The following is a 27,689-nucleotide window of genomic DNA, read 5'->3' as shown; positions in this document are numbered from 1 at the left end:
TTGGGATGAATTGGAACGCGAGCCAGGCCTAATCGCCCAAAATCAGTGCCCGACCTAACTAATACTCTTGTGGCTGAATGGGAGCAAGTCCCAGCAGCAATGTTCCAACACCTAGTGGAAAGCCTTCCCAGAAGAGTGGAGGCTGTTATAGCAGCAAAGGGGGACCGAACTCTATATTAATGCCCATGAATGAGATGTTCGACAAATTCGTGTCCACATAATTTTGGCCATGTAGTGTATTTTCTGACTAACCCACTGCTGTGCCCTGGTTAATTTGAGAAGTATTTCAGCTAAATATGAAATGTTTGTCATTAATTTCATCTCTTCACAGGACCGCATCGTCTCCATGACTCTAGACAAGGAGTACGATGTCGCAGTACAAGCAATTAAACTGCTCACTCTGGTACTACAGTAAGTTGCTGCAGTTCCGCTATCACAGTGGATATGGAGGTGTGTTTTAATGTGTGTGTTTAATCTGTACTGTGTGTGTGTGTGTTACAGTAGTACAGATGAGGTACTGAGCCCGGAGGACTGTGAGAGCGTCTATCACCTGGTCTACTCCGCCCACCGACCGGTCGCCATAGCAGCCGGGGAGTTCCTCTTCAAGAAGTAGGATTTGTTTTATTTTTATTGAATCCATTGTGACACGCTCTTCTATCATGTCTTTTCTCTTAAGTCAGATCAATCAATCAAAATACTCTTGAAAACAATGTGTTGCATCTCAAGACATTGTCCTGCCAAAATGTCATGTCTGGTTTCTACCCTGTAACAGTAATAGAGCGTGCAGAGCTGAAGAGAGGAAGGTAGGATAGGTTAGGATAAGAGAAGGACACAGGGCAGGCAGGAGGAGAATGGGAGTGTGTGGAGCAGAGTACAGGCATGAGAACTTGAGGAAGCAGCAGAATGAGAGAGAGAGGTTTGTAGAGCTGGGATCTGTTTTTTCTGGCGTAGACATATTCCTTGTCTGTTTTATGTAGTCTGGGCAAATGTCGAGCTGAGGTTTATATACTTTGATATAGTTTTATATTTCTATATCTAATACTAGTAACTTCTCTCCAGACTGTTCAGTACGCGGGAGCCGGAAGAGGAGGGCGCCCCCAAGAGGAGAGGAAGACAAAGCCCCAACGCCAACCTCATCAAAACTACTGTTTTCTTCTTCCTGGAGAGCGAGGTACACACACACATTCTCTCTCTCCCTCCATGAACATGCAGCATACTTACAACACTCACTGGGGGAAAAACCACCCACACTCTGCCCGTCTCTGTGCATGTTTCAGCTCCATGAGCACGCTGCGTACCTGGTGGACTCTCTGTGGGAGAGTGGAGCAGACCTGTTGAAGGACTGGGAGTGTATGACCAGCCTGCTACTGGATGACCCCGTGCCAGGGGAGGAAGGTATGATCTCTGACCTCTATTCTTGATCTCTGACCCATAACCCCTCAATGTGGTCTCTAATGTATCTGGTGTGTGTAGCCCTGACAGACAGACAGGAGACGGCTCTCATAGAGATAATGCTGTGTACGGTGCGCCAGGCTGCAGAGTGCCACCCACCCGTAGGCCGCGGAACCGGGAAGAGGGTGAGAGACTTGAGACTGGGCATCAACATTCTCTTCTTATTTTTCTTGCCTTCCACTTAGCAAAAGAGAAACAGCAACTATTTCCCCCCCCCCAGGTGATGACAGCGAAGGAGAAGAAGACCCAGCTAGATGACAGGACCAGGATGACAGAGCTGTTTGCTGTGGCATTGCCTCCTCTGCTGGCCAAAGTAGGACACTACACCTTCACCCCCACTACCCTCTGTAATAAACCTGTGTTCTAGTCTGTTTCCCCTGCCTGCAGTACTGTGTGTGAGTGTGCTACTTCTCTTTGTTTCAGTACTCCATAGATTCAGAAAAGGTGACCAACCTGCTGCAGCTCCCTCAGTTCTTTGACCTGGATATCTACACCACAGGACGACTAGAGAAGGTCTAACCCCCGACCCTACACTGGAGTCTAATTCAAACTCTAACCCCCGATCGACCCTACACTGGAGTCTGATTCAAACTCTAACCCCCGATCGACCCTACACTGGAGTCTGATTCAAACTCTAACCCCCGATCGACCCTACACTGGAGTCTGATTCAAACTCTAACCCCCGACCCTACACTAGTCTAATTCAAACTCTAACCCCCGACCCTACACTAGTCTAATTCAAACTCTAACCCCCGACCCTACACTGGAGTCTAATTCAAACTCTAACCCCCGACCCTACACTAGTCTAATTCAAACTCTAACCCCCGACCCTACACTAGTCTAATTCAAACTCTAACCCCCGACCCTACACTGTAGTCTAATTCAAACTCTAACCCCCGACCCTACACTGTAGTCTAATTCAAACTCTAACCCCCGACCCTACACTGTAGTCTAATTCAAACTCTAACCCCCGACCCTACACTAGTCTAATTCAAACTCTAACCCCCGACCCTACACTGTAGTCTAATTCAAACTCTAACCCCCGACCCTACACTGTAGTCTAATTCAAACTCTAACCCCCGACCCTACACTAGTCTAATTCAAACTCTAACCCCCGACCCTACACTGTAGTCTAATTCAAACTCTAACCCCCGACCCTACACACTAGTCTAATTCAAACTCTAACCCCCGACCCTACACTAGTCTAATTCAAACTCTAACCCCCGACCCTACACTAGTCTAATTCAAACTCTAACCCCCGACCCTACACTAGTCTAATTCAAACTCTAACCCCCGACCCTACACTGTAGTCTAATTCAAACTCTAACCCCCGACCCTACACTAGTCTAATTCAAACTCTAACCCCCGACCCTACACTAGTCTAATTCAAACTCTAACCCCCGACCCTACACTAGTCTAATTCAAACTCTAACCCCCGACCCTACACTGGAGTCTAATTCAAACTCTAACCCCTGACCCTACACTGGAGTCTAATTCAAACTCTAACCCCCGACCCTACACTAGTCTAATTCAAACTCTAACCCCCGACCCTACACTGTAGTCTAATTCAAACTCTAACCCCCGACCCTACACTGTAGTCTAATTCAAACTCTAACCCCCGACCCTACACTAGTCTAATTCAAACTCTAACCCCCGACCCTACACTAGTCTAATTCAAACTCTAACCCCCGACCCTACACTAGTCTAATTCAAACTCTAACCCCCGACCCTACACTAGTCTAATTCAAACTCTAACCCCGACCCTACACTGGAATCTAATTCAAACTCTAACCCCCGACCCTACACTGTAGTCTAATTCAAACTCTAACCCCCGACCCTACACTGGAGTCTAATTCAAACTCTAACCCCCGACCCTACACTAGTCTAATTCAAACTCTAACCCCCGACCCTACACTAGTCTAATTCAAACTCTAACCCCCGACCCTACACTAGTCTAATTCAAACTCTAACCCCCGACCCTACACTAGTCTAATTCAAACTCTAACCCCGACCCTACACTGTAGTCTAATTCAAACTCTAACCCCCGACCCTACACTGTAGTCTAATTCAAACTCTAACCCCCGACCCTACACTGTAGTCTAATTCAAACTCTAACCCCCGACCCTACACTGTAGTCTAATTCAAACTCTAACCCCCGACCCTACACTGGAGTCTAATTCAAACTCTAACCCCCGACCCTACACTGTAGTCTAATTCAAACTCTAACCCCCGACCCTACACTGGAGTCTAATTCAAACTCTAACCCCCGACCCTACACTGGAATGTAATTCAAACTCTAACCCCCGACCCTACACTGTAGTCTAATTCAAACTCTAACCCCCGACCCTACACTGGAGTCTAATTCAAACTCTAACCCCCGACCCTACACTAGTCTAATTCAAACTCTAACCCCCGACCCTACACTGTAGTCTAATTCAAACTCTAACCCCCGACCCTACACTAGTCTAATTCAAACTCTAACCCCCGACCCTACACTGGAGTCTAATTCAAACTCTAACCCCCGACCCTACACTGGAGTCTAATTCAAACTCTAACCCCCGACCCTACACTAGTCTAATTCAAACTCTAACCCCCGACCCTACACTGTAGTCTAATTCAAACTCTAACCCCTGACCCTATACTGGAGTCTAATTCAAACTCTAACCCCCGACCCTACACTAGTCTAATTCAAACTCTAACCCCCGACCCTACACTGTAGTCTAATTCTAACTCTAACCCCTGACCCTACACTAGTCTAATTCAAACTCTAACCCCCGACCCTACACTAGTCTAATTCAAACTCTAACCCCCGACCCTACACTAGTCTAATTCAAACTCTAACCCCCGACCCTACACTAGTCTAATTCAAACTCTAACCCCTGACCCTACACTAGTCTAATTCAAACTCTAACCCCCGACCCTACACTGTAGTCTAATTCAAACTCTAACCCCCGACCCTACACTAGTCTAATTCAAACTCTAACCCCCGACCCTACACTAGTCTAATTCAAACTCTAACCCCCGACCCTACACTAGTCTAATTCAAACTCTAACCCCTGACCCTACACTAGTCTAATTCAAACTCTAACCCCCGACCCTACACTGTAGTCTAATTCAAACTCTAACCCCCGACCCTACACTAGTCTAATTCAAACTCTAACCCCCGACCCTACACTGTAGTCTAATTCAAACTCTAACCCCCGACCCTACACTGTAGTCTAATTCAAACTCTAACCCCTGACCCTACACTGTAGTCTAATTCAAACTCTAACCCCCGACCCTACACTAGTCTAATTCAAACTCTAACCCCTGACCCTACACTGTAGTCTAATTCAAACTCTAACCCCCGACCCTACACTGGAGTCTAATTCAAACTCTAACCCCTGACCCTACACTGGAGTCTAATTCAAACTCTAACCCCCGACCCTACACTAGTCTAATTCAAACTCTAACCCCCGACCCTACACTAGTCTAATTCAAACTCTAACCCCTGACCCTACACTGTAGTCTAATTCAAACTCTAACCCCCGACCCTACACTGGAGTCTAATTCAAACTCTAACCCCTGACCCTACACTGGAGTCTAATTCAAACTCTAACCCCCGACCCTACACTAGTCTAATTCAAACTCTAACCCCCGACCCTACACTGTAGTCTAATTCAAACTCTAACCCCTGACCCTACACTGTAGTCTAATTCAAAGCACTTTTCAACTTGACAAAATGTTGGGAAATGTCTGGCAGTGTTATGCATTTGATATCTCTAAAACATTTCCCGACTCCCTCCCTCTTCTTCTAGCACTTGGAGGCGTTGCTGCGTCAGATCAGGGAGATCGTGGAGAAACACACAGACACAGAGGTTCTGGAGGCGTGCTCGAAGACCTACCACGCTCTCTGCAACGAGGAGTTCACCATCTTTAACAGAGTGGACATCGCCAGGTCACAGTTGCTCGATGAACTGGTGGACAAATTCAACAGACTGCTGGAAGACTTCTTACAAGAGGTGAGGGGAAGGGATGAGGGAGGAAAACGAGAATGAACTGGTGGACAAATTCAACAGATTGTTTAAGGACTTCATACAATGGGTGAGCGAGGGGGAGGAGAGAGCTCAGAGGGAGGACCTCCAGTCTACATGTTTCATCTATTGGGCTGAGTGGACAAGTTTGTGTAGGTGATACTGATCTGCCTCTGTGTTCAGGGTGAAGAGCCTGATGATGATGATGCCTACCAGGTCCTGTCTACTCTCAAGAGAATCACTGCCTTCCACAAGTAAGGCCCTCCCTCTTCTTTCTCTCTTCCTCTTGTTTCTCCCCCCTCCTCTCTAACCTCCCCTCCTCTCTAACCTCCCCTCCTCTCTCTAACCTCCCCTCCTCTCTCTAACCTCCCCTCCTCTCTCTAACCTCCCCTCTAACCTCCCCTCCTCTCTCTAACCTCCCCTCCTCTCTCTAACCTCCCCTCCTCTCTCTAACCTCCCCTCCTCTCTCTAACCTCCCCTCCTCTCTCTAACCTCTCTCTAACCTCCCCTCCTCTCTCTAACCTCTCTCTAACCTCCCCTCCTCTCTCTAACCTCTCTAACCTCCCTTCCTCTCTCTAACCCCTCTCTAACCTCCCCTCCTCTCTCTAACCTCTCTCTAACCTCCCCTCCTCTCTCTAACCTCTCTCTAACCTCCCCTCCTCTCTCTAACCTCTCTCTAACCTCCCCTCCTCTCTCTAACCTCCCTTCCTCTCTCTAACCCCTCTCTAACCTCCCCTCCTCTCTCTAACCTCCCCTCCTCTCTCTAACCTCTCTCTAACCTCCCCTCCTCTCTCTAACCTCTCTCTAACCTCCCCTCCTCTCTCTAACCACCCCTCCTCTCTCTAACCCCTCTCTAACCTCCCCTCCTCTCTCTAACCTCTCTCTAACCTCCCCTCCTCTCTCTAACCTCTCTCTAACCTCCCTTCCTCTCTCTAACCTCTCTATCCTCTCTCTAACCTCCCCTCCTCTCTCTAACCTCCCCTCCTCTCTCTAACCTCCCCTCCTCTCTCTAACCTCCCCTCCTCTCTCTAACCTCCCCCCCTCTCTCTAACCTCCCCTCCTCTCTCTAACCTCCCCTCCTCTCTCTAACCTCCCCTCCTCTCTCTAACCTCCCCTCCTCTCTCTAACCTCTCTCTAACCTCTCTCTAACCTCCCCTCCTCTCTCTAACCTCCCCTCCTCTCTCTAACCTCCCCTCCTTTCTCTAACCTCCCCTCCTCTCTCTAACCTCCCCTCCTCTCTCTAACCTCCCCTCCTCTCTCTAACCTCCCCTCCTCTCTCTCCCCCAGTGCCCACGACCTGTCCCAGTGGGATCTGTTCAGCAGTAACTTCAAGTTGCTCAACACGGGCATTGAGAACGGAGACATGCCAGAGCAAATAGTGGTCCATGCTCTACAGTGTACCCACTACGTTGTCCTGTGGTACTTGGCCAAGGTCTCAGAGGGCAGCCACAGAAAGGTATGCAACTCACTTCTCAACTGGCTGGCAGCTCAGAACCTTCTCATTCATTTCACTGTTATTTACTATCTAGGAAAATGGCATTAGGGTTGGGGAGTGAGTCAAGGTTTATACAGCAAGTCTTATGATGGTTCACTTGTGTGTATGTAATCTAGGAGGTTGTGTGTTTTGATCATGTAATATTGTTTTGTAGGGGAGGGCGTGTGTGTGTTGATCATGTAATATTGCTTTGTAGGGGAGGGCGTGTGTGTGTTGATCATGTAATATTGTTTTGTAGGAGGGTGTGTGTTTTGTAGGAGGGCGTGTGTGTGTTGATCATGTAATATTGTTTTGTAGGAGGGTGTGTGTTTTGTAGGAGGGCGTGTTTGTTTTGATCATGTAATATTGTTTTTGTAGGAGGACATGGTGAGCCTGAGGAAACAGATGCGGATGTTCTGTCTGATGTGTCAACGTTACCTCACCAACGTCAACACAACCGTCAAGGAACAGGTACTGTCCTGTAGCAGCTAATCACATCCTAGTGATTTAAATGAAATTCTCAGAATCCTCATGGAACCCCATTGAGATGAGGAAGACGTGGCCAAGGAGGCAGACCACTGATAACCAACAGTCCATCTCCTCTCTCTCTCCCCCAGGCGTTCACCATCCTGTGTGATGTGTTGCTAGTCTTTAGTCATCAGATGGTCTCAGGCGGCAGAGAGCAGCTGGAACCGCTGGTCTACAGTCCTGATGACTCGTTACAGACAGAACTACTGTCCTTCATACTGCACCATGTGTTTATAGACCAGGACGATGACAACGGCAGCACAGGTACACACACTGCTAACCACACACACTGCTAACCACACACACTGCTAACCACACACACTGCTAACCACACACGCTGCTAACCACACACGCTGCTAACCACACACACTGCTAACCACACACGCTGCTAACCACACACGCTGCTAACCACACACGCTGCTAACCACACACGCTGCTAACCACACACGCTGCTAACCACACACGCTGCTAACCACACACGCTGCTAACCACACACGCTGCTAACCACACACGCTGCTAACCACACACGCTGCTAACCACACACGCTGCTAACCACACACGCTGCTAACCACACACGCTGCTAACCACACACGCTGCTAACCACACACGCTGCTAACCACACACGCTGCTAACCACACACGCTGCTAACCACACACGCTGCTAACCACACACGCTGCTAACCACACACGCTGCTAACCACACACGCTGCTAACCACACACGCTGCTAACCACACACGCTGCTAACCACACACGCTGCTAACCACACACGCTGCTAACCACACACGCTGCTAACCACACACGCTGCTAACCACACACGCTGCTAACCACACACGCTGCTAACCACACACGCTGCTAACCACACACCGCTGCTAACCACACACGCTGCTAACCACACACGCTGCTAACCACACACGCTGCTAACCACACACCGCTGCTAACCACACACGCTGCTAACCACACACCGCTGCTAACCACACACCGCTGCTAACCACACACCGCTGCTAACCACACACGCTGCTAACCACACACCGCTGCTAACCACACACCGCTGCTAACCACACACCGCTGCTAACCACACACCGCTGCTAACCACACACCGCTGCTAACCACACACCGCTGCTAACCACACACCGCTGCTAACCACACACGCTGCTAACCACACACCGCTGCTAACCACACACCGCTGCTAACCACACACCGCTGCTAACCACACACCGCTGCTAACCACACACCGCTGCTAACCACACACGCTGCTAACCACACACTTTTCCAGTAGGATTGCTTTTTTCTTATTTGCACTTGAAAATAGCTCGTTTGGCCATCGCTAACCAACAAGACCCTGTTCCGGAAATTACATTACTGTCTGGCCTTGTGACAGTCTGTGATGCTGTGTGTCGTGGGCTGTGTGTCGTGGGCTGTGGGCTGTGTGTCGGTCCCGGGCTGTGTGTCGGTCCCGGGCTGTGTGTCTGTCCCGGGCTGTGTGTCTGTCCCGGGCTGTGTGTCTGTCCCGGGCTGTGTGTCTGTCCCGGGCTGTGTGTCTGTCCCGGGCTGTGTGTCTGTCCCGGGCTGTGTGTCTGTCCCGGGCTGTGTGTCTCCCTGGTTCTACCTCTATTTAAATGGTCAACAAGATAGATGCTCCCCATAAGAGCTATGTTACACAGCCACTAACAATCTGTTGTATCTACAGATGGCCAGCAGGATGACGAGGCAGCGAAGATAGAAGCTCTTCACAAGAGACGTAACCTCCTGGCAGCCTACTGTAAACTTATCATATATAACGTAGTAGAGATGAACACTGGAGCTGACATCTTTAAACAGTACATGAGGGTAAGAATAGAGAAGCACTCACCTGTCTTTACACAGTTATGGCCATAGAAATATAATCTATAGAAAATACTTGGAATCTCTAAACCTGGTAATTTGACTGCTAAAGTCATGGGTACACTCATAATGTTTGTCAGTCCACACGTTATCCCATCGCTGACTGACCCGTTGAATAGATTCTATGGTTATCACCTCTTCGTGCCTGTGACACTCGTTTAACCTCAACACCATATCATTACCGGAGTCATTCCAGGTACTGCTTGGTTGCATCTGTATCTGAAGTCCTGTTTTCTCCTGAGGGAGACTGACTTGTGGCTGAACTGTCTTCCTCTCTCTAGTATTATAATGACTATGGTGACATCATCAAGGAGACCATGTCTAAGACCAGACAGATAGACAAGATCCAATGTGCCAAGACACTCATCCTCAGTCTACAACAGGTACCACACACACACACACACCCCTCATCCTCAGTCTACAACAGGTACCACACACACACACACCCCTCATCCTCAGTCTACAACAGGTACCACACACACACACACACCCCTCATCCTCAGTCTACAACAGGTACCACACACACACACACCCCTCATCCTCAGTCTACAACAGGTACCACACACACACACACCCCTCATCCTCAGTCTACAACAGGTACCACACACACACACACCCCTCATCCTCAGTCTACAACAGGTACCACACACACCCCTCATCCTCAGTCTACAACAGGTACCACACACACCCTTCATCCTCAGTCTACAACAGGTACCACACACACACACACCCCTCATCCTCAGTCTACAACAGGTACCACACACACCCCTCATCCTCAGTCTACAACAGGTACCACACACACACACACCCCTCATCCTCAGTCTACAACAGGTACCACACACACACACACACACACACCCCTCATCCTCAGTCTACAACAGGTACCACACACACACACACCCCTCATCCTCAGTCTACAACAGGTACCACACACACACACACCCCTCATCCTCAGTCTACAACAGGTACCACACACACACACACACACACACCCCTCGTCCTCAGTCTACAACAGGTACCACACACACACACACACACCCCTCGTCCTCAGTCTACAACAGGTACCACACACACACACACACCCCTCGTCCTCAGTCTACAACAGGTACCACACACACACACCCCTCATCCTCAGTCTACAACAGGTACCACACACACCCCTCATCCTCAGTCTACAACAGGTACCACACACAACCCTCGTCCTCAGTCTACAACAGGTACGCAGACACACACACCCCTCATCCTCAGTTTACAACAGGTACCACACACACACACCCCTCATCCTCAGTTTACAACAGGTACCACACACAACCCTCGTCCTCAGTCTACAACAGGTACGCAGACACACACACCCCTCATCCTCAGTTTACAACAGGTACCACACACCCCTCGTCCTCAGTCTACAACAGGTACGCAGACACACACACCCCTCATCCTCAGTCTACAACAGGTACCACACACAACCCTCGTCCTCAGTCTACAACAGGTACGCAGACACACACACCCCTCATCCTCAGTTTACAGCAGGTTAGTTACACACACACACACACCCAACCCTCATCCTCCGTCTACAGCAGGTTAGTCACACACACACACCCAACCCTCGTCCTCAGTCTACAGCAGGTTAGTTACACACACACACACACACCCAACCCTCGTCCTCCGTCTACAGCAGGTTAGTTACACACACACACCCAACCCTCATCCTCCGTCTACAGCAGGTTAGTCACACACACACACCCAACCCTCGTCCTCAGTCTACAGCAGGTTAGTTACACACACACACACACACACCCAACCCTCGTCCTCCGTCTACAGCAGGTTAGTTACACACACACCCAACCCTCGTCCTCAGTCTACAGCAGGTTAGTCACACACACACACCCAACCCTCGTCCTCAGTCTACAGCAGGTTAGTTACACACACACACACACACCCAACCCTCGTCCTCCGTCTACAGCAGGTTAGTTACACACACACACACACCCAACCCTCGTCCTCAGTCTACAGCAGGTTAGTTACACACACACCCACACCCAACCCTCGTCCTCCGTCTACAGCAGGTTAGTTACACACACACACACACCCAACCCTCGTCCTCAGTCTACAGCAGGTTAGTTACACACACACACACACACCCAACCCTCATCCTCAGTCTACAGCAGGTTAGTCACACACACACACCCAACCCTCGTCCTCCGTCTACAGCAGGTTAGTCACACACACACACCCAACCCTCGTCCTCAGTCTACAGCAGGTTAGTTACACACACACACACACCCAACCCTCGTCCTCAGTCTACAGCAGGTTAGTTACACACACACACACACACCCAACCCTCATCCTCCGTCTACAGCAGGTTAGTCACACACACACACCCAACCCTCGTCCTCCGTCTACAGCAGGTTAGTCACACACACACACCCAACCCTCGTCCTCCGTCTACAGCAGGTTAGTTACACACACACACACACCCAACCCTCGTCCTCAGTCTACAGCAGGTTAGTTACACACACACACACACACCCAACGCTCGTCCTCAGTCTACAGCAGGTTAGTTACACACACACACACACCCAACCCTCGTCCTTAGTCTACAGCAGGTTAGTTACACACACACACACACAAACCCTCGTCCTCCGTCTACAGCAGGTTAGTTACACACACACACACACCCAACCCTCGTCCTCAGTCTACAGCAGGTTAGTTACACACACACACACACCCAACCCTCGTCCTCAGTCTACAGCAGGTTAGTTACACACACACACACACAAACCCTCGTCCTCCGTCTACAGCAGGTTAGTCACACACACACACACAAACCCTCGTCCTCCGTCTACAGCAGGTTAGTTACACACACACACACACACCCAACCCTCGTCCTTCGTCTACAGCAGGTTAGTCACACACACACACACACACACTGTTTTAACTTTCAGATCTCTGCATTCCAGCCTTTCTGGAACAAATCCCATTGAAAGAACCATGTCTTTATTCCACACATGTATTCCCCCATCCCTCTCTTCCCCATCTCCTCCAGTTGTTCCATGAGATGATGTCAGAGTTGGGGACAGGATTTGACCGCTCGTCCTCAGCGTTCTGTGGGATCAAGGAGCTGGCCAGACGTTTCTCTCTCACCTTTGGTCTGGACCAGGTGAAAACACGAGATGCTATCGCCATGCTGCACAAGTCAGTCTCCTCTTCTGATCTCTCTTTCTCATAGCTTTTCAACATGATTAGCATATGATGGATGTGAGCTGTACGTAGGACTAGTTCATGTATGCATCTACGCGTGCTGCTAGATACCTCATTTTTCTGAACAAAAATGGTCTCTCCCTACCTCTCCCACCCCTCTCTCCCTCTTGTCCCTCTCCAGGGATGGTATAGAGTTTGCGTTTAAGGAGCCCAGTCCCCAGGGAGAAGGAAACCCTCCTCTTCACCTGGCCTTCCTAGACATCCTCTCTGAGTTTTCCTCCAAACTAATGAGGCAGGACAAGAGGACTGTGTGAGTACACACCTCTGCCTCTCCTACTCAGACACATGTCCCTTTGTGTGTGTGTGTCATAGCTGATGGCTGTGTAAGTAATGACTAGTCTGATATGTTGTATGATATCATGAAGGAGGACAAGAGGACTGTGTCCCCTCCCAGACACATAACCTTAAGGACCTTCCAGTTGACTGAGTGTGACATCTCTCCTCTCTCTGCTGTAGTCACATGTATCTGGAGAGGTTCATGACCTTCCAGATGGCCCTCCAGAGAGACGACTGCTGGCTACCGCTCATCTCCTACAGGAACTCCCTGCAGGCCGGCGGGGACGATGACACCATGTCTGTTGTCTCCGGCTACTCCTCCAGAGGGTCGTCGGTCAGATCCAAGAAGACCAAGGCTGCTACTCCCACTGCTACTGTCGCTGCAGCCAAGAGGAGACTTCCTGAAGGTAGCTCCAGAACCAGGCTCTAGAAGTCAGACTGTGGTCACTACATGGCCATGTTAGAGAGGACTGTCCCGGTCTGAGGTCAACTCCTACTGTAAACACTGTTACCCCTGGTTGGTAGATAGTGTAGTCTCCATGGCTGAAATCACCTAGCCTGGTTGGGACGTGCTCACTGCATCTCTTAGTCATCCAACCCTTTCAGAGTTGTGTGTGTGTGTGTGTGTGTGTGTGTGTGTGTGTTCTCTAGTGGAGGAGAGCAGTAGCAGCAGTGCCGATATGTCGTGGCAGCACCAGAGCATGCAGACTCCAGTGATGATGCCCTCCCCCCACCTCACCTCTACCATGATGAGAGGACCAGGGGACATGAGGGGGGAGGCCAAACGGGGGAGAGACGACAGCTATATAGGAGTGTACGCCCTCCCTTCAGACTCCCAGCAGCAGCCACACCCTCACACACTCCCCCAAACACCTCAACTCCACCAGACACCCATCGACTACAAGTAAGTCTCGCTCTCTCGCTCTTTTCATCTCTCAATTTTGACATGTACCTACCTGAACCACTAGTATGGTTGTCTGACCGGTTGTCTGACCGGTTGTCTGACCGGTTTTTAGTACCCAGGTGACGTGGATGCTGGCTCAAAGGCAGCAGGAGGAGGTTCGCCAGCAGCAGGAGAGGGCCATGAACTACGCCAAGCTCAGGACCAACCTGCAACAGGCCATGTAAGAACACACACACACACTCACACCCCCCCATCTCTCACTAACCCCGAGCCCAGGACCAACCTGCAACAGGCCATGTAAGAACACACACACATATACACACACACACACACACACCGATCTCTCCCTAACCCTGAGCCCAGGACCAACCTGCAACAGGCCATGTAAGAGCTACTTCCTTTTCATATCTGTTTGTGGACTAACTAGTTGTGAATTTAGGGTTCTCTATATTGATGGTTGTTTGACTGTACTAATTATGGTGTGTGTGTGTGTGTGTGTGTAGTCGGCGTGGTACAGGGCTGATGGAGGAGGATGAGGAGCCTATCGTAGAGGACGTGATGATGTCATCAGAGGGTCGTATGGAAGACCTCAACGAGGGCATGGACTTTGACACCATGGACATCGACCTGGTGAGACCTTTGACCTTCTACATATATGGCTTAAAAAAAAATGTGTCCACCAGGGCTGTTGCCAGAGAATTGAATGTTAATTTATCTACCATAAGCCGCCTCCAATGTCGTTTTTAAGCCGGGTGTACACTACAAACGACTTTCACAATCTTAACATTGCTAAACCTCCCACATTAAAGGACCATCTTTCCTGTAGTGTATTTGGTCTCGCCAACTTAGTGGTGCGCACATTAAACAATGTGGTACAGACTGGGGTCACACATCACAAGAGGATTGTCGATACCATACTGTCACGCAAAAACAACGTGATGTGGTTAGATTTAACGTAGCTACAAGGAGCTGTGGCTTGCCACACAGTTGAAACACTATCTTGCCAAAATTTTTTAATCGATTAACGTTGCTTGTGAACTTCAGACCTGAAACAATTTGACGCTTAGATTAAAGGCAATTACAAACGCAAACTAGTAGTACTCGGTGCTCCTTCTCAAGAGTCGACACATTCTGGGTGACGCGAAACATCGCTGTTGTCTGTGGCTTCTTCTCTGGCGCACTCTCATTGGCTATCGCTGATCATCGTTCTCAACTTGCTCAAAGACCACATCGGTAGCCCTCAGATTGCGTCTCTGACCCGCTCACATTTAACGAGCGTTGAGTGATGGCCGTGTGACCCGTGTAGGCAACCTCATGGGGATTTTGTCTCTGATCACAAACTTGCCTGAAACAGCTAAAACAGGCCAACATGGTGTAGTGTACACCTGGCTTTAGAGATTTTGGACGTCGTAATTGACTTCAGTAGGCAAATGCTCACCTTCGATGGCCACTGGCACGTTGGAGAAGTGTGTTCGTCACGCATGAATCCCGGTTTCACCTGTACAGGGCAGATTGCAGACAGCGTATATGGCATCGTGTGGGTGAGCAGTTTCCTGATGTCAACGTTGTGAACAGAGTGTCCCATGGTGGGGTTATGGTATAGGCAGGCATAAGCTACGGCCACAAACACAATTTGCGTTTTATCAATGGCAATTTGAAATGCACAGACATACTGTGATGAGATGCTGAGGCCTATTGTCCTGCCATTCATCTGCCACCACCTCATGTTTCAGTATGATAATGCACAGCCCCATGTCGCAAGGATCTGTACACAGTTCCTGGAATCTGACAATGACCCAGTTCTTCCATGGCCTGCACACTCACCAGACGTGTCACCCATTGAGCATGTTTGGCATCCACTGCATTGACATGTACATATTGACAGTGTGATCCAGTTTCCACCAATATCCCATCAACTTCACATTGCCATTGAATAGGAGTGGGACAACATTCCACAATCAACAGCCTGTTCAACTCGATGTGAAGATGTGTCTCGCTGCATGAGGCTAATGGTGGTCACACCACATACTGACTGGTTTTCTGATCCACGCCCAAACTGTTTTTAATGGTATCTGCGACCAACGGATGTGAATCAGTATTCCGTCATGCAAAATAATTTATTTCAATTGACAGATTTTCTTATATGAACTAACTCAGTAAAATATTTAAAATGGTTGCATGTTGAGTTTTTTTTAATATTTTTGTTCAGTCTATCATTATCTCTCTCTCCTTTCTCCAGCCCCCCTCTAAGAACAGGAGAGAGAGATCAGAGCTGAAACCAGACTACTTTGACCCTGGTTCCATCATGGATGAGTCTGTAAGTAACTCTCTTCTCTTATACTCATAACCCATTACTTTATAGTAATACTCTTCCTTATACATACACAGTGCTCTAAATGAAATGTTTTCATTGGTAATACTGGTGCCCCCAACTTAAAGTTAGGAGCACCAGAAAATAAGATGTTTTATTTTAATTGATTGAGATACAGCCTATATGACTTCTAAAGCACATACCGTGCCCTAGAAACTAATATGTAATGAGCATCTGGGTGGCGCAGCGGTCAAACCACTGCCCCGCAGTGCTGAGGCACTACTACAGCATGTTCAATCCTAGACTGTGTCACAAGCAGCCGTGACCGGGAGCCACATAGGTCGACGCACAATTGATGTTGTCCGGGTTAAGGGGTTTGGCTGCTGGGGTTTTCCTCATCGTGCTCTACGGACTCCTTGTGACAGGGCGGGAAACCTGCAAGCTGACTCTGGTCGTCAGTCGAACAGGGTTTCCTCCGACTCATTGGTGAGGCTGACATCCGGATGTAGCGAGCAGTGTGATAAGTAGTAGGCGGTCAGGCGAATCATGTTTCGGAGGATGCATGACCTTCGCCTCTCCTGGGCCCATTGAGGAGTCAAGGGACCTAATTCACAGATAACAGATATATATATACTCTTGTGGCCATACCACCCTGAACATTCCTGGTTAGTACTGGGACGTGAGACAGCCTGGGAATGCCCAAAGCTAAAAAATATATTTTGAATAACACTAAACCTATGTATTATTGTTAAGACATAAAAGCTATAATGTTGACACGGATATCTGTCATTGAAATTACAAAGTCATTTGTGGAATATTAGGTTTCTACATTTTGTAAAAGCACCATTTTCTTATTGATAATTGTACGCTGTTTCTTTAAAAATGTCCTGTTAGTGATGACGACATACAAGAGATCTGTCATTCGTCATTCGTTGCTATGATCATAGATCTCCTGAGAAGCCATCCCTTTTCCTTTCTGTGACCCAAAATGTTTGGATATACTGTTAAAGTTACCAGATGGGGTGGCGCAGTGGTTAAGGGCGCTGTACTGCAGCGCCAGCTGTGCCATCAGAGTCTCTGGGTTCGCGCCCAGGCTCTGTCGCGACCGGGAGGTCCGTGGGGCGATGCACAATTGGCCTAGCGTCGTCTGGGTTAGGGATGTCCTTGGCCGGTAGGGATGTCCTTGGCCGGTAGGGATGTCCTTGGCCGGTAGGGATGTCCTATCAGATGGTTAGCTAACTAATGAGGTTACATGACTGAACAAAGAGTAAACAAATACATAACGAGCGCAAATAGTTTTAGAACGTCCCACGAATCTGCACTGGTTTGTTTCTCTGGGGCATTCGGAAACAACACTGGTTTGTTTCTCTGGGGCATTCGGAAACAACACTGGTTTGTTTCTCTGGGGCATTCGGAAAGGACACTGGTTTGTTTCTCTGGGGCATTCTGAAACAACACTGGTTTGTTTCTCTGGGGCATTCTGAAACAACACTGGTTTGTTTCTCTGGGGCATTCTGAAACAACACTGGTTTGTTTCTCTGGGGCATTCGGAAACAACACTGGTTTGTTTCTCTGGGGCATTCGGAAACAACACTGGTTTGTTTCTCTGGGGCATTCGGAAACAACACTGGTTTGTTTCTCTGGGGCATTCTGAAACAACACTGGTTTGTTTCTCTGGGGCATTCTGAAACAACACTGGTTTGTTTCTCTGGGGCATTCGGAAACAACACTGGTTTGTTTCTCTGGGGCATTCTGAAACAACACTGGTTTGCTTCTCTGGGGCATTCTGAAACAACACTGGTTTGCTTCTCTGGGGCATTCTGAAACAACACTGGTTTGTTTCTCTGGGGCATTCGGAAAGGACACTGGTTTGTTTCTCTGGGGCATTCGGAAACAACACTGGTTTGTTTCTCTGGGGCATTCTGAAACAACACTGGTTTGTTTCTCTGGGGCATTCTGAAACAACACTGGTTTGTTTCTCTGGGGCATTCTGAAACAACACTGGTTTGCTTCTCTGGGGCATTCTGAAACAACACTGGTTTGTTTCTCTGGGGCATTCTGAAACAACACTGGTTTGTTTCTCTGGGGCATTCTGAAACAACACTGGTTTGTTTCTCTGGGGCATTCTGAAACAACACTGGTTTGTTTCTCTGGGGCATTCTGAAACAACACTGGTTTGTTTCTCTGGGGCATTCGGAAAGGACACTGGTTTGTTTCTCTGGGGCATTCGGAAACAACACTGGTTTGTTTCTCTGGGGCATTCTGAAACAACACTGGTTTGTTTCTCTGGGCCATTCTGAAACAACACTGGTTTGTTTCTCTGGGGCATTCTGAAACAACACTGGTTTGTTTCTCTGGGGCATTCGGAAACAACACTGGTTTGTTTCTCTGGGGCATTCTGAAACAACACTGGCTTGTTTCTCTGGGGCATTCGGAAACAACACTGGTTTGTTTCTCTGGGGCATTCGGAAACAACAGAACAGTGTGGATGTATCAATTAAAAACATTCTGGTTACACAGCTAAATATTGTGTAGCACTTTACAGCCCTGGCCATACAACACACTACTTTACAGCAGGGTTTAGAACCGGCTCAGGGAGCAGAGAACCCCATGGAAAATAAAATCATTTTTCAAGAATCAGAACCGGGAACGAATGTGAACTATACTGTTCTGGAACGGAACCGTTATTTTTAAAAGCATGAGAACTAATTCAGATAATGCAGGTCATGACAAGATGCTCAGCACTTCAAGCCTCTTCCTCCACCCTCTCTCTCTCCTCACCCTCAACATTTCAGTTGCATCTAGCACCCGACAGTTCTTTTTCCATCACGCACGTAAACAACTCACTGAGCTACAGCTTGCCCCCTCCATTGCAAGCTGCTCTATCCACACTGCATGATTGGTGGTAATTTGTTGCCCTAAATGTGGTTAAATCTGCCGTTCTCTTGAAAAAGGCATATCCTCCATTAACTGCTCCCCAGGCGCCTAATGATGTGGATGTCCATTAAGGCAGCACCTCTCTGATTTGAGGTGTTGGGTTAAATGTGGAATACTGATTCGGTTGAATACATTCCTTTCACCTTTTTCAGTTGGAAATCCTGGGAAGTTCTCCACAGGAAGAGGATGAAAGGGGGTGGGGTCTAGTGACGCAGCTAGCATGCATAAGATACAAACTAACGCGGCATAGGCTACTGGTAGGAAAACAAAAAGCTAAAACAAGGAAATGCCTCTCTTGGGGTAAAAAAATGTCCCCCAGAGCCAATCAAATGCTTAATTTCTACTCGGATCAAATCAAATACAAGCATAACACCTAGCGCTACATTCAAACACAGTCCTATACTGAAGTTCTCCAGACTTCCAATAGTCAGGGTGAGATCTGGAAGGGCAGTTCATCCTCGCTAGTAATACCTAAGACATGTTGTTGCCAAGTGCTTTTACAGACGTGTAATGACACCTTTTCTCTCTGCAGGTCCTTGGAGTGTCCATGTTTTAAAACTGGTATTTGTCGACGAAGAAGAGAGGCGTACTGTATTTATGGAGACGTTAAGCTGACGATCAGAAGTCTTCTCTGGTTTATCCTCCATGGTCTAACACACAGTGTTGCTCGCTCAGAGGGGACTGAATGAAAACAAAATACTTTTTATAATCCTTGGGTAAGCTTTCACCTTTCAGCTAGTGGCCAACCAGTTCCAAACCTAGAAGAATCCTCCAGACGCTGAGTCTTGGTCTGAAGGGAGTTCTGTAATTCTACTGCGTTTTATTTTTCTTCCAAATGGAGATGGAATGACCTGTCCTCTAACCCTCTCTATGCTAGTATAGTGAGTAACCCGGTGCGGTGTAGTCATTTAGACACAGATTGTTAGTAGGAAAGGTAGCTAGCTGTGGTAGAAGTGGATGGACTTGGTCTTAATGCTAGTTTCAGTTTTTTTTCCTTTCCCCCATGTTGGACTGTCAGTAGAATCTGTTGGTTCTGTGGTTGTGATGACGACGACTGCTGGTGGTTGTTGGTGACCTGTTGAATAGATCAGCTGTAAGAGTCATGGATGTAGCAACACACATCCAACCGTTTTCCATGTGCAGAGTCCTTTATGCGAAAGGAGTAGAAATAACGCCACTGTCGTACATCCTTCAGGTTAGTTTCTGTCAACGTTTGGACCAGAAGGTCTGGCCGTCATATCCAACTGTGTGTGGGTAGTGTTTCTATTCCGTGGTTGTTGAATACAGTCTGAGGACCCCGGGAGTTGCTGTGAAGAGGCCCAGGGTGCGTCTCAAAAGTAGTGCACTATATAGGGAATAGGGCTCTGGTCTAAAGTAGTGCACTATATAGGGAATAGGGCTCTGGTCTAAAGTAGTGCACTATATAGGGAATAGGGCTCTGGTCTAAAGTAGTGCACTATATAGGGAATAGGGCTCCGGTCAAAAGTAGTGCACTATATAGGGAATAGGGTGCCATTTGGGACAAAGACCCAGTGTTTAACAAGGAACTAGGCTGCCGCACAAGTCCTGAAGCTTACCCAAAGATTTGGATCCTTCTCCCTATCTGAAGAGACTACTCTCCCCGACGGACAGCGAGGTGACCTTCTCTCTGGTAGTGCCGCCACTGTGCTGACTCAGAGACAAGCAAGCAGCATGTTAATAGACAGAAAATCCAGCATATTTAGTGTTGAAATGGCTATCTCTAAATTTTAAATAAAGTTATATATGAATCGGTGCTGATTTTCTAACTGTGCTTTTTTAAATTAAAATGTTCAACATAAGTTAAGGTTTCATAAATGTGTAAAACTGTTTAAAAAGGAAAGCATGTGTAGTCATGTGAGGAGGAAGATTTTTACATTTCTATTTCTGTTTTTCTTCGTCTTAATGTTTTGGGGTTTCTACCTCTCTTTTTGTTGTTTTTCCTACGTGTAAATTAGTTTGGATAAGACTCATTATGAAAGAAATAAATGTGACTTGTGAAATATCAGCTTTAAGGTTTTCACCATCAACATGAGTAATAATAATGTCCTGTTGCGCAACGCCACCATATAAAACTGTATAGAGAACTTAAAGCCAGTCATTATATTCCTATAGAAAGGTTGTTGTTTTCATTCCAAATGGCACCCTGGTGCCCTCACCGGGCCAAATATTCCCTATGGGACCTGGTCAAAAGTAGTGCACTGTATAGGGAATAGAGGTGCCATTTGGGACAGTTCTCAACAGCAGCAGCACTCTGGCAGCTAGACAAAGCTTACATGTGACATGAACTATTATGTCGTCCATAAGTTTTAATGAAATGTTTTGTCTACTGAGGTAAATCTATCTACTTGGTAATCATTCCATGCCTGGGCCTTAAACATGCAGTAATGGAAGGAAATCAACTGCCCTGTCTAATTAACTGCCCCTAGCCCCATATAAACAGTATTGCTAGAATATAATTGCTCTGGTTTAAGTGTAGACACCCCCCCCCACTCACTCTAGTAATTCTATGCCTCTACCCCTAGGCACCTGTGGATATCTGATAGGAATAGATAAGTAAGGTGTATCCAATTTGGCTTCATCCCAACTAGTTTTATCGGGGAGAAGGTGATACTACTACCCATCAAATCACTGCAGATTTACACTAGCACCTTGGGGTTAGGGCTGGGGTAGCCTCGGAAAGCCTAGGGGTTAGGGCCGGGGTAGCCTCGGAAAGCCTAGGGGTTAGGGCCGGGGTAGCCTCGGAAAGCCTAGGGGTTAGGGCCGGGGTAGCCTCGGAAAGCCTAGGGGTTAGGGCCGGGGTAGCCTCGGAATGCCTAGGGGTTAGGGCCGGGGTAGCCTCGGAATGCCTAGGGGTTAGGGCCGGGGTAGCCTCGGAATGCCTAGGGGTTAGGGCCGGGTTAGCCTCGGAATGCCTAGGGGTTAGGGCTGGGGTAACCTCGGAAATCTTCTGTAGATGACATTTGGAAGGATGTCCTCGTGAGACTAGAGTTTAGGGTGCTAGGGGTTGTTTCTGGACAGGTCCTAAATCGTTTTCTCTTACTAATCCTCTTCCGTGTCAAGAGGTAGCCATGAAAGGTGATTATTGGGGTTGTTATAACGACAGAAAACAGATGGTCCAGATGTGATGTCGGTGAAGTAGATACAGGCAGCCTGTGTGTTTTACCTAATTATTATTATTATTATTATTATTATTATTATTATTATTATATGTAAGTAAATATTTTGGAGTAAAAATGACTGTGGCTTTTGTTTTGTCACTTACTACCACTACATTGGTATAGTCCTTTATTTGAGCCTTCCTGTATATAAAACAAACATCAAGCTTTATTTTCATTTGTTGTGTTTTTCCTTTTTGGCCATTTTATGTATGTGTTGAATTTTCTCATATATATAATATACAAACACACACACACTTCCGCGCTGTTTGTTCCCTATCCTATTACCACTCCCTCTCAGATTTGTACTTGCCTGGAGACAGTCACTTTTTTGAATAAAAGTAAACCAACTCGACATGAGTGATGTGATCTATGTAAGCAGTTTGCGTTGTTTGAAAATAAACTATTTGAGTATATTTAACCATAGCTATTCATCGCCACAAGGGGGTGGTGTCTCCTCAGAAATGACAGGACCCTATTCCCTACACGACTTCTGGCCAGAGCCCCATGCACTCGGCAATAAGGTGCCATTTTGCCTTTGTAAGTGTAAAAATCTGGTGTGTTTCTGTTAATGGGTTGATCAGCCTGTTTTGCCTTTTAAGTGTATGTGCCTAGCTACTCAACAGTGTAGATTCGCAAACAGAAAATCAAAAGCACTACTTCCTTCCCACTTTTGATATTCTAACTACTGTATCCTTCCATGTAGCTCTCCCATCTTTCTACATCGTGCTACTCCTGTGTTTGTCAATCTCCTACCTACAGTTACAAGTTATGCAAAGCACAGCTCTGCCATGCTGGGAGCTATCCGTTTATGTCTGTTGAGAGGGTGGGGGGCGATGGAGTCGATGGCTGTTATCATAAAAGAGAGTCTGGCAGGAGATGAAAGGCTGTGGCCTCTATATTAGACAGAGCTGAAGAGAACCTCAGATCAATGGCTGCTCGTTTAGAATGGTGCAGGGAACGAGGGAAGGGGTGAATGAAAGAGGGATGAAGGGAAGGGTTCCCATTTATACGCTACTTGTCTGAAGGATCTGGAGAGGTCTATCCTCACATCAGACCTCGTCATCCCTCCTTTCAGAATGACAAAGTACCGCTGTTTAGGGAAACTTAAATGGTTCCTTTCTCACTGCCCTTCTCTAGTGTGTGTACGTCTATAATCAGTCTCACTGCCCTGCTCTAGTGTGTGTACGTCTATAATCAGTCTCACTGCCCTGCTCTGGTGTGTGTGTACGTCTATAATCAGTCTCACTGCCCTGCTCTGGTGTGTGTACGTCTATAATCAGTCTCACTGCCCTTCTCTAGTGTGTGTATGTCTATAATCAGTCTCACTGCTCTAGTGTGTGTACGTCTATAATCAGTCTCACTGCCCTGCTCTGGTAGGTGTTGACAGGGTCAGGGCTGAGGGGTTAAATCCCAGCCTGACAGTTCCTCCAGCTGCAGAGGCCAGAGATATGGTTTATATTTACTCCTGATAACCCCATGGGCCCCCCGCTGCATACCAAATGGAACCCTGTTCCCTATTTAGTGCACTACTTTTGACCCAGGCCCAGAGGCACTATATAGGTCAGGAGTGCAATTTGGGGGACACACCTTCAGACCAGAAATCTGAAGCCTGGTCAGTGGACTTCAGCCTGACAGTTACTCTCTGTTCTATTCCTGGAAATAACAGTTCAATGTGCATCACTTTCTGTAATTTCATGGATTTACAATCAGTTAGGGTTTAAAACAAAGCCTGTAACATTTTGTCTGTAGGCTTCACCTGAAAGGGTTAAATCCGTAGGATTCTAATTCCCTGGTTAAATCATTGCTGAAGTAATCAGTTGTAATCTCGCTGGTGTTGTCAGGGCAGAGAAAATAGAATAATCATTCACTAGTCTCTCTGGCCTCAGACAGGCAGGCAGACAGGTATGGAAAGTAGCTTTATAAGGTCATTTTATAACAATAAAAAAATTAGAACAAGCATAAAGATCTCTCGCGGATTAGAAAATTACAACTTTGTGGATCAGCGCAGACATGGAGGTGAAAGTTAAATCTAAGAATCAATGCATTTCTGTTCATTGTAGAGAGAGGTGGTTTTACTGAGTCTGAAGACAAGCAGGAAGAGGTCAGGGATTCCACTTATGTCTGTTCTTAGAAAATCCCACTGGGGAAACCTGTGGTGTGTTCAGTCCACTCCTGATGGTCTGTCGTTGTCCCCTGTGTTAACGGAGAGCTAGAGCGATGGAAGGTGTGGTGAACAACTGACTGCCTGTCGTTGTCCCCTGTGTTAACGGAAAGCTAGAGCGATGGAAGGTGTGGTGAACAACTGACTGCCTGTCATTGTCCCCTGTGTTAACGGAGAGCTAGAGCGATGGAGGGTGTTGTGAATGACTGACTGAACTAGTGATAGAAACGTTGTAGTTGGTAAATGAGGGAAACTGGCATTAGCCACTTGTCTCCTCCCTGTGTGCGGCTGGCAGAGAGACTGGTGTGTGGATGGACCCTGTCACCAGAACAGGCCTAGGTGAGATTTTAAGTCCAGGAGAGGCTTAGGTGAAGCACAAGGGGTAGAGGTCAGGGCTTGAACTATGGTCAGACCCCCCTACACACACAGGGGAGGGGGAGGAGTTGACCCAGGGCATGTGGGAGTGGAGGAGGACAGAAGGGTCAGGTCACAGGTTGGATATAGGTTCCTCTCAAAGAACTGCGGCTTTGTGTAGAGCACTGGTGGGCAAACTGTTTGGCTTGAGGGCTTTCAGAATTCAACAGAGGACTACACATTTGTTTTTGACTGATTTGTTATTTGAAAATATATAGGTCCATTATAATTTATCTAAATATATAGGTCCATTATAATTTATCTAAATATATAGGTCCATTATAATTTATCTAAATATATAGGTCCATTATAATTTATCTAAATATATAGGTCCATTATAATTTATATGAATATATAGGTCCATTATAATTTATCTAAATATATAGGTCCATTATAATTTATCTAAATATATAGGTCCATTATAATTTATCTAAATATATAGGTCCATTATAATTTATATGAATATATAGGTCCATTATAATTTATATGAATATATAGGTCCATTATAATGGATACTTTCTGTCTAGTTGTAAACATTTAAGTGTAGCCTGGACTTTTTTTTTAACCCAAAATAATAAAGTTATTTGAAGCTAAGAGAGCCCTTGAAATCTTTTGCTTCCTATTAAAACCTCCCATTTAGAGTCCCTGGGTGTGTTTTGTGTTCTGTCCCGGCGTGACATCAGTGAGACTGACAGTGACACGTTAATCATGGGACTCAGGACTGTGACCTGACAGCTGATGGGAACAAGTGGGTTCAGACAGCTACGATACCGCTCTGTCTCTCTCTCCGACACACACACACCCCTCTGTCTCCTGCTGAAACCTCTCTCTCTGTCTGTCTCTGTCTCTCTAACACACACACACCCCTCTGTCTCCTGCTGAAACCTCTATCTGTCTGTCTCTGTCTCTCTCTAACACACACACACCCCTCTGTCTCCTGCTGAAACCTCTCTCTGTCTGTCTCTCTCTCTCGCACTCACTAACCCCAATCTAAAATATGAGTGTGACCTAGCAACAGACAGAAGCTTGAGTGAATTAGCGACAGACAGCAGTAGCCTGAGTGACCTAACGACAGACAGCAGTAGCCCGAGTGACCTAACGACAGACAATAGCTTGAGTGAGAGTCTTCCTCTAGAATGGGATTAGTCCTTCAGGCCATGAAGCCATCAAAGGATGGACATTAGTTTATGTAAAACACATTGATGTGAGATCAGATAAAGAGGAGGCTGTCTGATTAATTTCCTACAGCAAATATGTTTCGGTAATTTTTTTGAGGTCGGTATCTTAGTTTGCTCTGACTCAGTAAAATGAGAAGGATACTTCCTGAAGCAATTATGAGTGAGTCTGTGAGAGAGGAACACGTCTGGGCAGCAATCAGACTTTTTCTAAAGAGGAAGTGGTTTATTTGACTCTTATTGTGGCTGTGGTGAAATTAAAGCTGAATGAATCACCGTAGCAACCATTTCAGAGCCTCATAACCCCAGGATAACAAGTGTGTGTGTGTGTGTGTGTTCCTCTCCAGTTGTTAATGTGTGTGTGGTATTGATTGCAACTAGAAGTGGGGTGAGTCACAAGTCGGCCATGTCCTACCCATTATCCTCTCCTCTAGATAACAAGGGGTTGACCATTTGATCCTCCACATTTCGAGAGGCTCCACTCACCCGTCCGTCTGTCTGTCCTGTCTGATGAAGGCCATTGTTGTCAAAACGTCAAGCTTTAACCAAGTAGTAAGAGTTGCTAACCAAGAGTTTTTAATATTGAGTGATTCTCTCAGGCTACTTTTCCTGATGTTAATGTCATTTTTGGCTGCACCTCTTGAACCGGTTGAAGCGATCTGTCTACTCCAGTCCTGAGCAGAATGATGATTAGCAAACGACTTTCTACAACACATCTTGTATTGCACAAACCTATATGACTACGAGCAGTGTTGCAATGTGCAGAACAGTGCATTACCTGTAAGACATCAGTCTTCTATACAGGCTAAGGAGACTGGATAGTGACAGCAAGGAACTAGAATATCTTCACCCTGGTACTGCTGACCTCATGCCTTGGCCACTTCTTGGCAGTGATGATTAAATCAAATTTATTTATATAGCCCTTCTTACAACAGCTGATATCTCAAAGTGATGTACAGAAACCCAGCCTAAAACCCCAAACAACAAGCAATGCAGGTGTAGAAGCCCGGTGTCTAGGAAAAACTCCCTAGAAAGGCCAAAACCTATAGAGGAACCAGGCTATGAGGGGTGGACAGTCCTCTTCTGGCTGTGCCGTGTGGAGATTATAACAGAACATGGCCAAGATGTTCAATTGTTCATAGATGACCAGCAGGGTCAAGTGATAGTAATCACAGTGAACAGGTCAGGGGTCCATAGCCACAGGCAGAACAGTTGAAACTGGAGTAGCAGCACGGCCAGGTGGACTGGGGACAATGAGGAGTCATCATGCCAGGTAGTCCTGAGGCATGGTCTTAGGGCTCATGTCCTGATGTCATAGTTTCAGTGTTAATGAGCGTTATCTGACTATTAATGAGCGTTATCTGACTGTTAATGAGTGTTATCTGACTGTTAATGAGTGTTATCTGACTGTTAATGAGTGCTATCTGACTGTTAATGAGTGTTATCAGACTGTTAATGAGTGCTATCTGACTGTTAATGAGTGTTATCTGACTGTTAATGAGTGTTATCTGACTGTTAATGAGTGTTATCTGACTGTTAATGAGTGTTATCTGACTGTTAATGAGTGTTATCTGACTGTTAATGAGTGTTATCTGACTGTTAATGAGTGCTATCTGACTTAATGAGTGTTATTGGACTGTTAATGAGTGTTATTGGACTGTTAATGAGTGTTATCTGACTGTTAATGAGTGCTATCTGACTGTTAATGAGTGTTATCAGACTGTTA

General features: G+C 47.0%; 1 protein-coding gene across 1 annotated transcript in view; it reads left to right on the top strand.

Moving 5' to 3' along the window:
* Window positions 1-22,565, top strand: part of LOC110510766 (cohesin subunit SA-2) — a 46,260-nt gene extending 23,695 nt beyond the window's left edge. Inside the window, exons 11-32 of the mRNA XM_036969625.1 lie at window positions 332-411; window positions 502-609; window positions 1,060-1,171; window positions 1,278-1,395; window positions 1,474-1,577; window positions 1,673-1,765; window positions 1,876-1,965; window positions 5,250-5,453; window positions 5,649-5,719; window positions 6,753-6,921; window positions 7,318-7,410; window positions 7,557-7,731; window positions 9,155-9,294; window positions 9,630-9,731; window positions 12,392-12,540; window positions 12,728-12,856; window positions 13,063-13,289; window positions 13,534-13,786; window positions 13,899-14,006; window positions 14,290-14,416; window positions 16,026-16,103; window positions 19,567-22,565. Coding sequence (XP_036825520.1) covers window positions 332-411; window positions 502-609; window positions 1,060-1,171; window positions 1,278-1,395; window positions 1,474-1,577; window positions 1,673-1,765; window positions 1,876-1,965; window positions 5,250-5,453; window positions 5,649-5,719; window positions 6,753-6,921; window positions 7,318-7,410; window positions 7,557-7,731; window positions 9,155-9,294; window positions 9,630-9,731; window positions 12,392-12,540; window positions 12,728-12,856; window positions 13,063-13,289; window positions 13,534-13,786; window positions 13,899-14,006; window positions 14,290-14,416; window positions 16,026-16,103; window positions 19,567-19,590 — 2,754 coding nt within the window. The 3' untranslated portion in view covers window positions 19,591-22,565. The remainder of the gene's footprint in view (window positions 1-331; window positions 412-501; window positions 610-1,059; window positions 1,172-1,277; window positions 1,396-1,473; window positions 1,578-1,672; window positions 1,766-1,875; window positions 1,966-5,249; window positions 5,454-5,648; window positions 5,720-6,752; window positions 6,922-7,317; window positions 7,411-7,556; window positions 7,732-9,154; window positions 9,295-9,629; window positions 9,732-12,391; window positions 12,541-12,727; window positions 12,857-13,062; window positions 13,290-13,533; window positions 13,787-13,898; window positions 14,007-14,289; window positions 14,417-16,025; window positions 16,104-19,566) is intronic.
* Window positions 22,566-27,689: the final 5,124 nt, after the last annotated feature.

This window comes from Oncorhynchus mykiss, chromosome 31 (genome assembly GCF_013265735.2).
Source record: "Oncorhynchus mykiss isolate Arlee chromosome 31, USDA_OmykA_1.1, whole genome shotgun sequence".
NCBI lineage: Eukaryota > Metazoa > Chordata > Actinopteri > Salmoniformes > Salmonidae > Oncorhynchus > Oncorhynchus mykiss.
This window is presented reverse-complemented; position numbering and strand designations above follow the sequence as displayed.